Source organism: Barbus barbus (genome assembly GCF_936440315.1).
Source record: "Barbus barbus genome assembly, chromosome: 17".
Lineage (NCBI taxonomy): Eukaryota > Metazoa > Chordata > Actinopteri > Cypriniformes > Cyprinidae > Barbus > Barbus barbus.
In genome coordinates this window covers 29,571,498-29,583,018 of record NC_136745.1, presented here as the reverse complement: position 1 = coordinate 29,583,018, position 11,521 = coordinate 29,571,498, and the positions used below count along the sequence as shown (strand labels likewise).

Genomic DNA, 11,521 nt, shown 5'->3' with positions numbered 1-11,521 from the left:
TAATTTGGCACAACAGAGATTTACTATACAAAAATAAATCAATGGAAATTGTGCTTTTCCAGAGGTGTATGAAGGAATATTAATAGTTAATACTGTCGGCGTGTATTAAAAATAAACAAATAAACAGAATATGTAACCGAATAAAGTGTCCGATTTTATTTTATACCAAATTAGCACTAAACAAATTAAAAAAATTAAACCACCACTGAAAGTCTGGAGAATGTCGTACTTGTGAAAATAGTGGCAGATGAACTAAGCAGAAGATGGCATGATGCAGACCACCATATTCTCGGCTTGGCATGCATGCATTTAATAGCGCGAGCCCGGTCTCATGTAAATGCGTATCAATAGCACGCCAAATAAAATTAAAAACTCGTGGTATCGATATGCAAAAATGGACTTTGGCGTTGATATGATAAGCACGTGTTTGGCGTGCATATGATACGCATCTATCCCACAGCCCTAATCCTATCATTACCACGAGTTTTTAATTGGCGTACTATTTATACACAATTTCATGAGATCGGGTTGGCATTTAATATTAGGATTTCTTTCCTTCTTTGTTTATTTAATGGTTTGATGTGCTATTAGATACGTTTGTATAGAGTTAGAGTTGTGGACTTGATGCACACTTAGACCTTTTCTATCTCGCTGCTGCGCGTGAACTCCCCTACGCCGTGCACGCGCAGCCGCATCCTTCATTCATCCGCCGCGCGTTCACGTGCTGGTCTTGGATAAGAGGCACGCGGATTTCAGAGGATAACCGGAAACAGCAGGTTGTTTTTGAAACATCTCAGACAGACACTAAAGAAGAGAAAGCACGGCGGCAGGGAAATGGCTTTGACTCAAGATATGATCCTAAGCTTTTTACTGGAGCGCGAGGGGAAAGTACAAAACTCGGAGCTCGTGAGCAACTTCAAAGGACTTATAAACTCCAGCGATCCCGCAGAAAAGAAACAAAACCGAGAGCTGTTCAAGAGCCTGGTCAACAATGTCGCCGTGGTGCAACAAGTCAATAATATAAAGTACGTGGCTGTGAAGAAAAAGTACCTTGGATTCATCTCAGGTGCAAAAAACAGTTTAATTGCATCTCCGTGCAGCATCAAATCCATGCATGATTCCAGTGAAATACAGAATGTGGATATTATTAATAACAATTATTGTCATTGCTCCCCGCAAGCTGTGAGTAATAGCACTAAAAGTGGATTTGATGTTGAGTTTGTCCACTCAGGAAAACCATCTGACTATAATGTGAGCGAGTCTTTGACAGCAAGAGTGCTTAATGTGGCAAGTGATGCTAGAAGTGGCAAAACAGGGGCTGTTTTTGCTCTTGTGGCCATAAAATCTCCATCATGTGAGCTGCAGCAGGAGGAACGGAGGAAAACAAGCCTACAAACACTAATAGTAGATGCTAAACCACCATCTACAGCGACTGCAGAGCGAGCAATGAAAGTCAAAGCATATGAGAGCTGTGTTGCTGGAGAAGGCTTTCTCTACAGGTCTCTGAGAGCCAAACGAAAGGAGTTAGATGCACAGGGTTCGCCACAACTGAGAAGGTGTAGCAAACTCACCAAATCTGGTGGTAATGAGGCTAAAGACTCTGATGGGGTTCCTTTGGGACCAATGGAGCATGAGTGGCTTGTGAAATCAGCAACGGGAAGCTGGCGTCAGATCTACGGCCTCCTGCTGCAAGACCCTCGGCTGGCAGACAAGCCAAATTTCATGTCTGGATTCACCATCCTGCATTGGGCTGCTAAAAGCGGAAACGGTGAAATGGTGTGTAAAGTCATTGATGTTTCCAGACAGAGAGGCGCAGGGATCGATGTGAATGCCAAGTCTTATGACGGATACACAGCGCTCCACATAGCCGCCATTCACAGTCGCCAATGTGTGCTATCTCTGCTGGTGAGTGAATACGGTGCCAACACTAACATACGGGATAACAGTGGTAAAAAACCCTACCATTATCTAAGTCCAGAAGTGTCCACTGAAATCAGAAAGATGCTTGGAGACCCTCACAGCCTGCAGAAGGATGCACAGAACCTCTCAGACCGCCCTAAAGGATTCAACACCCTGAGTAAACTATTTCAGCCCCACATCGCTGGACATAAAAAGAAATACAGACGACGACCGAGCTTCCTCTTCATCAGAGATGATCGTGAAGACCCCAAAAAGAACATCGCACTTAATCGCAAACCGTTACAGTAAAATATCCCAACTGACAGATAACAGCGTGCACTAAAAATAGACTTGTATTACTTGTTGTAGGTTTAATATAATGTGTTAATTTAATTGGTGATTGTACAGTAACAGTCTTGTGTCTACTGATGATTGTTTGTTAATGAGATCGATAAATTCAGGAAAATGCATTTAGTACTAACACAGCGAAGAGGATGAAGAACATGTACAGGTCCTGTTTTACCCCAAAAGAAAGGCATGTAAATATTGGGTTACACTGACATTTCCATGAAAAGTTTTCCTAAAAAAAATATATCATGCTGTAAATTCAAAAATAGATATTAAAATTTCATAAAATGTATTTACTAGTGCTGTCAAACAATTAATCGCATCCAAAATAAGTTTTTGTTTACATAATATATGGGTGTGTACTGTATATTTATTATGTGTACATATAAATACACACACATGCATGCATATATTTAAGAAAAATGTTATGTTTATACATTTTAAATATTTGTATATAATATCAATTATATTAATGTAAATATAGACATGGAAATATGTTCTAAATATACTGTGTGTGTATTAATATATACATAATAAATATACACCGTACACACACATATATTATGTAAACAAAAACTTTTATTTTGGATGCGATTAATCGTTTGACAGCACTAAAATGTACTCATCCTCAAACCATCCAAGATGTAGATGAGTGGAACAGATTTGGAGAGATTTATAAATCCATCACTTGCTCAGCAATGGATGCTCTGCAGTGAATGGGTGCCGTCAGAATGAGAGTCCAAACAGCTGATAAAAACATCACAATAATCCACACCACTCCAGTACATTAGTTAACATCTTGTGAAGCCAAAAGCTGCGTGTTTGTAAGAAATAAATCCATCATTAACTTTAACTTTAAATTGTTGCTTCTGGCTAAAATCTCAATATAGTCCATAATAATGCTTCCTCCAGTGAAAAAGTTAATGTCCTGTTGTCTTTCACATCAAAAGCCACATATTTGTGTTTTGGACTGTTTTAGCTTGTAAACGGTGTCTGATCTGTGCAGATTTCTCTCCTAATTCAGTCGAGATGACTTCTTCACCGGAGAAAGCAATATTACGATTGTTTTGTTTCTTAGAAACATGCAGCTTTTCACTTCTCCAGATGTTAACTGATGGACTGGAGTGGTGTGGATTATTGTGATGTTTTTAACAGCTGTTTGGACTTTCATTCTGACGGCACCCATTCACTGCAGAGCATCCATTGCTGAGCAACTGATGCAATGCTACTTTTCTCCAAATCTGATGAAGAAACAAACTCATCAACATCTCAGATGGCCTGAGGGTGAGTAATTGCGGGTGAGTATTTCAGGGTACTAATTGTAGTGCTCCTAATTTAGAATGGAAAACTTGTTACAATGTTTTTTTTTTAATCTATTCTGAATCATTATTGAGAGTATTAGGAATTATAAAATATCACAAAAATAAAATATCTGACTGCTTTGTAATGCAAATTTGGGGAAAATATGCCTCATTGTCAGAAAAATAATGTCACCATGTGACGAGAACATTTTCTGACTTTCCTCAGACAGTGACTCTGTCATCTTTCTTATCTGATTGCTGTGCTGTGAATAATGCCTAGAGAAGCACTCGTGCTGCTGAATGAATGGAGCGAGAGAGAGAGAGAGAGAGGGGGGCCTCTGTGTGGGATGTAGCATGTGGTCCTTGAACTCATTATGCTTGATGTGATGTCTGTGTAATACTGAAACTGTAGCTCGGTTCTTTAATTTTTAAATAAGCCAAGGTAAATTTAGGTCAACCTTTATGCAAATAGCCACTTTACTGATCTAATGTGTAAGAATGAAACCACAGTTTTAACCAGGAATTTATCAAACAGGCTGGAAAATATAATGAGGCCTTTGTCACAGTCTGGCAGTGATTCAGGCATGATTTCATGGGTGCCGGAGCTTAGCATAACTTCATTCAGAGCCTTTTGAGTGCTGTGCAGTGATCTGGAATGATGGAAGTGCCCTTGCCTCTCAGTTAGAGCTGCTCTTGTTCAGCGGCGAGGTGAAGGTCTTTTCAGAAAGTATATCCTTTGGGTTTAGAGCGGTTCACTGATGAACCTGAAGCTATCCTGATCCAAATTTGAGCTCTTATGTTGCACATTTTGACTAGCATTACATAAGCATTAATTATTTTATAACTGATAGTAATATTTAATTCAAGTTTATGTAAATAATGTTGAATGATTTGTGAATTCTTCATTTTATGGTCTCAGCGTTATCTGTCACAAATGTAGGCAGTTCGTATCTGTGTTAGAGAAAGCAAAATAATAGTTCTTTGTGTTTGGCTGACTAATTTATAGGGTCATTGTTTGACCTGTGGGATGTTCCTCTTTTTCATTTCTCGGCCATTATGCAGGATCCCACGGTCAGCCTCAACATTAAACCGCCTCAATTCACTGCGAGTGTCACGGAACAATACTTAAAAATACAAAATGTCAAAAAGCTTATTTGGCTGGGAAATTATCATTTATTAACAGTTCCACAGTAACCTTTCAAATAAAATGGAAAATGAAAGATAAAATAAGGCACAGATGGCATTTTTCCTGGTATTTTTGTCAAACAAACAGCAAATGTAACATTCTACAGTCATTTGAATGCAGCTGGATTTAGAATGTTGGTAAACAGAACTTTAAATAGCATTTCAAACCAAGTATGATATCTATAAAGTTTTATTCATTGAGAATAACTAAGTCCACACACCGCAGTTACTGATAACGACACAGAGAAACAATATCAGAGATGGTCTTATCCTTAAAGCTTTGACAATGTCATTGGAATCACTTTTTTTCCCAGCTGATGAATGACAACAAGTGAAGCTCTGCATTTAACCCATCCAACATGCACACACACAGCAGTGAACACACACACAGCAGTGAACACACACACACGCACACACAGCAGTGAACACACACACGGCAAGGGCACCTCAGTCGTGGTATCGAGGGTGGAGAGAGCGCTGGACATTCACTTCCCCCACCTACAATCCCGAAGACTCGAACCCGCAACCTTTGGATTATGAGTCCGACTCGCTAACCATTAGGCCACGACTTCCCCACAACAATCATGTCTTTTAGCATGTGTTTGGTCAGAGTAAACAAGCCTTAAGAAGTTGAACAATTTAATAAAGGTAATCATTTGACAGCAGTTTGAAGGTAGTGATTGGAAGCCATTCATTTTCAATAAAAGTTGGAAATTTGCCAACTATTATTGAAAGAGGTGATGTTGCAAAATTCATTAAATTGCATATATATTTATGCTTTTGTTTTAGCACATTTATGTCACTTCCTGCAAGATGATATCATTAGGGAATGCAATTTTGATATTTAAAAAAAATAATATCCATCCATTCAGCATTCCAATAAAAAATATATTTTGATTTTCATCATTTTCAGGATATTTCTTAATAAATTGCCAGTTTTTCAGGTTAAAAGTTAGCCTACATGGCACCATGGGAACATCAAAACCAAAGTTTACCACTATAAATGGTGATATTGTGTCCAGAGAACCCTAATATTTTCCATCTTTAAAAGCACTAAGACATGCATGATGGGGACAATGAATGGCCTACATTTATTCATTCATTCATTATAAGCAGCTTTTTCCCGGACATGTCCTGGCCTGGATTTCTAAAATGTCCAGGTTTCGGCTTTGTTTTTATGTATTAACGTTCTCACCAGTTCTCATACATTATATTTAGTGCTGCCAAACGATTAATCGCATCCATAATAAAAGTTATTGCTCACATAATATGTGTGTGTAGTGTGTATATTTATTATGCATAGAATATACACAAACATGCATGTATATATTTAAGAAAAATTTTATATTTATATACTATTAAATAGCCCCTATTTATATATAATATAAATTATATGAATATAAATATATAGCTACATGTAAATATTTTCAAAATATATAATGTATGTGTATTTATATATACATAATGAATATATATATATACACTACACACACATATGTGAACAAAAACTTTTATTTTGGATGCGATTAATCGTTTGACAGCACTATATTTGCATTGCTTTGGTCGCCGTCTCGCACGCCACGATTGGTCGATAATGTACAATACCTGCATGCTATAGGTCAAAATAGCCTATTTTAAATCATTACCATTATCAACAATGGGAAAACACAAAGCGAAAACACGGACATTAAAAAACCTCGTCCTGATTGCGCACACCTGTCTGGCAGGTAAGGGCGACGGAAGCGCGGGGTGGCCGGAGACTCTGAAGTCTTCTCCGAGTCCGGCCTGTATTTATTATGGCGACGCCGCTTTTTAATTGTGGTGCGCGTTGTTCCTTTATGTTTCTCGCGATTATCGGTCTGTCATTTACATCATGCTACAACTTGGAAAACGAGTCTGTTGAACCCGATCTGTCCGTCCACCATGGCAATATCCTGAGCCCTTTGCTGAAGGCGTTGTCGGAGCAGAACCCATGGGGAGATTTCACAGCACGAGCCAAACCTGACTCCAGATATGTGCGCTACATGAAGAGACTGTATAAACTATCATCCAAACCGGACAGGAGTCACGAGGCCTCTCACCTGTACAACACTGCCCGTCTGATCACGCCTCGAGAGGAATGTCTGGAGCAAAACCGAGGTATATCTGCTTCTGATTACTGTTATCTGAACCTGAAGCTTGACTTGTTTAGACATGCGGTTGCTTTAGACCCACAACATCGATTTGTGTTCAGACTTTGCTATTCTGACTTTACAATTTCTGAAATTGACTTAACTGTTTACAGCATGCAAGTATCTATATTCATGGAATCCTACTTGGATAACTTAAATTTCCCAAAATAGTTCACATACTGCATCAAATACAGTTCAATACCAGCAGCTTTTATAATATGTGACCCTGGACCACAAAACCAGTCTTAAATGTAAAATTGAGAATTCTACATCATATGAAAGCTGCATTGATGTATGGTTTGTTATGAGAGGACAATATTTGTCTGAGATACAACTATTTGAAAATCTGGAATCTGAGGGAGCAAAAAAATCTAAATATTGAGAAAATCACCTTTAAAGTTGTTCAAATGAAGTTCTTAGCAATGCATATTACTAATCAAATGAAGTTTTGATATTTACAGTAGGACATTTACAAAATATTTTAATGGAACATGAGCTTTAATTAATATCCTAATGATTTTTGGCATAAAAGAAAAATGTATAATTTTAACCCATACAATGTATTGTTGGCTATTGCTACAAATATACCTGTGCTACTGATGACTGCTTTTGTGCTCCAGGGCCACATATCAGCAGCGTGCTATAAATTGCATTAATATATTGATGCAAGATATTAAATAGCAACAGCATGATTTCAAGTGTGATCTTGCTTATACTGTTTAATAAAGTTAATCTTATTCTTTAGGCAAAATGTATTGAAAATACAAAAGAAAAGACAAATCTAATGTTTTTAATATTTAATAAAGAGTTCAAAGCCATGAACCAAAACAACCAACTAAAATATTATTACCTTTGTTTGAAAATAAATAATAATAGAGAAGTATACTAGAATGTGTATTTTTCATTGAAGTACATATTTAATGTAAGTGCAAAATTTTACATTTATTGCAAAATATATAGGCATATACAATTATCTACATTGTGTAGGGAGACTACCTCTTTCTATGGCCACAGCGCTTTCCCTGATTGGTGGACCCAAGGGGAAAGTTCACCCAAAATATTTGTCATAATTTACTCAAACTCATGTCATTCCAAACCCATAAGAGTTTTATTCTCTTCAGAAGTCTTTTACGATCTCTTTATGAGCTTTGGTGGACATGGGTTTCAATAAAAATCTCTTCATTAATTAATTGAGAGCGAGTGAAAGTCTTGTGGGTTTGGATCAACATTACCTTCATTTGAGTGAACTAACTTTTAAGGATTGTGGGTAGCGCCATTCTTCAGCGGCTATTCAGTTATTATACCATTTTAAAAAAATAAGTCTCAGTCTTGAAAGTTGTGTGTTATTGTTTTGAATTGAGATTCAGAGCCAAATTACGGGTAAAATGACTTCAGAAAGATGGCAGCAGCATTGTTATTTTTACACAGAGATTGGTAGGTTTATTAGTACAATCTTTGTTGAATTATATGCCAATTGTGACGGTTCAAAAATGGAAATAATGTGTAGAATCTTATCTATAGAGTACTGAGAGCAAGTTTATATGCCTTGACCTTTTCAGTGCATTTTAACACTCAGACAGGTGTGTTCTGTACAATTATTTTGCTCCATCTACTGGAAATGGGTATTATTCAACAATATGGACCTGGAGCCGCATTACAATCCCTCTGAAATATCTCTGGCATTGAACCATACACACTCTTAAAAATAAAGGTGCTTCACTGCGATGCCATAGAATAACCATTTTTGGAGAGTGAACTTGAAAAGTTTCAATTGGTCACATTGGCATATAATGCAACAAAGATTGAGAAGTCAAGAGATTTTCACTAATCGACCTACCGATCTCTGTCTAAAATTAACATAATGATGCTGCCGTCTTTCTAAATGAAGTTTTACCATCCTGTAATTTGACTCCAAATTACAACACAGTTACAAAACACTGGATTATTCAGTAAATATACATCCACGTAGCTTAATCTGTTGGCTTTCATCATTTATGTATTTATTTAATCAGAATAAGTAAATGTTTACATAAATGTTTAACAAAATCAAAAATTACTAATAGCCAGGCATCACAGGGGCAACAAGTTTACCAAATAAACCAGGCTATTTTAGTTAGTCTGACTTATTGTCAGTTAATTTGGTTCAAAATAAGTCAGACTAACTGAAATAAGCCTGGTTTATTTGGTAAACTTGTTTTATGAAAAAACAAGGTTGAGTTGACAAAATGACGGAATTTAATTCCAAACAAACTGCAGTCAAACAATCACAAGTCACTCTCAAGCAATAAATAAACACAGTATAGCTGAAGTCAAGCAAAAGGTGTGTTCCTCAATGGTGTCATGTGTTATCTTGGCAGAGTTCTTCATGCAGGATATTTCCTACAGTCTGAATCGAGTGAGGTCTCAGGAGCAGCTGTTGAAGTCAGTCCTTCTTTACTCTTTTGACCACAACCACATCGCCCCCTTCACATCGCTCTGCTATCTCGACGTGAAAGAACAGAAGCCCTCGAAAGATCAGATGTGTTCTCCACACTTCAGCACGCAGCAGTCGGTCCCTCTTCTCAGCTTCCGCGTTCACACCGAGAGAAGGGTCCGCCGCCGCTGGGTGGAGGTCGACGTGACATCCTTCCTCCATCCTCTCATTCAAGCCCATAAGAAAGACATCCATCTGCTGATCAACCTGACCTGCGTCGAAGACATGATCCCCAGACCCGGAGGCCAGGTTCATAAGAGCCCGGTGGAGTTAACTCACAGATCTCCATCTCTCCTCCTTTACCTGAACGACACCAGCGAGGTTGCGTACCAGAGAAGAGCCTCGCGAGGTCGGATGGTAGATCTGATGTCAAACCGCTGGGATGGCAAGTCCACATGGTGGGATTCAGCTTCACGAAAGAGACGAGGCACACTAAAGAGCACCAATTCGCCGCATGCAAGTCTGGAAACCAACATGCCCAAACTCGTCCCCATGTACGACTTCCCCACAGATGACTGTGACTTGTATGATTTCAAAGTGAGCTTCGGTCAGCTCAAACTGGACCATTGGATCATAGCGCCTCACAAATACAACCCGAGGTACTGTAAGGGATCTTGTCCGAGGGCTGTGGGATATATTTATGGGTCGCCGGTGCACACAATGGTTCAGAACATAATTTACGAGAAGCTAGACTCTTCTGTGCCCAGACCTTCATGTGTGCCTTCAGAATATAATCCGTTAAGTGTTTTGACCATTGAGAACGACGGCTCCATTGCTTATAAGGAGTACGAGGAGATGATTGCTACCAAATGCACCTGTCGATAAGATTCATTCAGCTTTTGGGGATTTTTTTTTGTGATGCATTGCTTTGTTAAACACTGACCTTTTTTTGCACCAGCCATTCTTATAATGAAGATGATTAATGATCAGATGCATCGGATAATTTGCGGAAACTTTACCTTTTTTTATCTGATTCATTAATGCTTAGAATATTCAAATCAGTTATGCAATTTAATTACTTTGGTGTTTTCTTAGACCCTTTTTTCCTGTATAATAGTTATATATGGGGGTATTTAATTGGCTTAAAGGAAATCTATCTTCTTTAATGAGCGGTTGTGTTATTTTAAGTTTGGTTCGTTTGGTTGGTGGTCTTGTCTCGCACTTTCTATTCCTTAAACATGAATGACAGAATTTTAAATCTAGTTCTGGACAGAATATAAAAAAAGTGTATTTCTATTGTCTTATCAGAACACTTTTACATTGTATTTTTTAAAACCTGGGAATTGCAGACGGTTGTCTCATAGGCAACCTCTCTTCTTGATGTCCAGAAAATAAGTTGCCTTAATTGTGGGCAACTTGATATTGTGTGTATTAAGACCGTAATAGATGAGAATGTGTGTCACATGACTATTTATATCATTTATGTCTGTGTAAATTAGTCCGGCTTTGGTTTCACAAAAGATGAAAGAAAAAAAAATCCCACATGAAAATGTAAAATAAAAACATAAATTCAGCAAACAAACTTTTTAACTTTTTTAAATCAAACATTGTTGGCTTGTCATTGTAATGCGTAGTTTAGAGAAAAACTAACATCTATGGTTTGAAGTCTTAATTGTAGTTCTGGGTTAAGAACATTTCTTTATAGTAAACTTTAACAGGAATAAATATTAACAAATATATTTTTCTCTGCTTTCAAAGTGTATGATCAACAAATAATTGATTTTGTTTATTAAATATTGATGGAGCATTGGAAATAAATGGTAGTTTTTGATAAAATGTCAATTTAAAGTCAGCTAAACGGGCATTTCTCTCCTCACTTGGGATAAAAGTGTGGTGTAAAAGCAATGAAATCAGTTTGAGTAACATCGAAAAATTGCAATTCATATAATTCTGTTTAAATAATCTCTTCAGACCCATCTCCTGCCAAGACAAAATTATACATTATATGTACAACACAAGATATGATAATTGAGCCAGTTTCACTTTACTTGGAAAACTTTAAATTACAGCTTTCAAACGATTAATTACATCCAAAATAAAAGTTTTTGTTGACATACTATTTGTATGTGTATATATAAATACACATACATACAGTATATATTTTGAAAATATTTACATGTATATTCATTTATAGATTTATATTC

The 11,521-nt window shown here is 37.3% G+C and overlaps 2 protein-coding genes across 2 annotated transcripts; both read left to right on the top strand.

Annotated features, from left to right (window-relative positions):
* Window positions 1-834: 834 nt before the first annotated feature.
* Window positions 835-2,208, top strand: LOC306883636 (ankyrin repeat domain-containing protein SOWAHA-like; the record flags this gene model as incomplete). The annotated part of the gene is made up of 1 exon (XM_079438994.1): window positions 835-2,208. One exon carries the CDS (start codon window positions 835-837, stop codon window positions 2,206-2,208), a length of 1,374 nt encoding a protein of 457 aa, XP_079295120.1.
* Window positions 2,209-6,571: 4,363 nt separating this feature from the next.
* Window positions 6,572-10,202, top strand: LOC306883635 (growth/differentiation factor 9-like; the record flags this gene model as incomplete). The annotated part of the gene is made up of 2 exons (XM_079438993.1): window positions 6,572-6,872; window positions 9,262-10,202. The coding sequence occupies 2 exons, from the start codon at window positions 6,572-6,574 to the stop codon at window positions 10,200-10,202; spliced, it is 1,242 nt and encodes a 413-aa protein (XP_079295119.1).
* Between the last annotated feature and the right edge of the window lie 1,319 nt (window positions 10,203-11,521).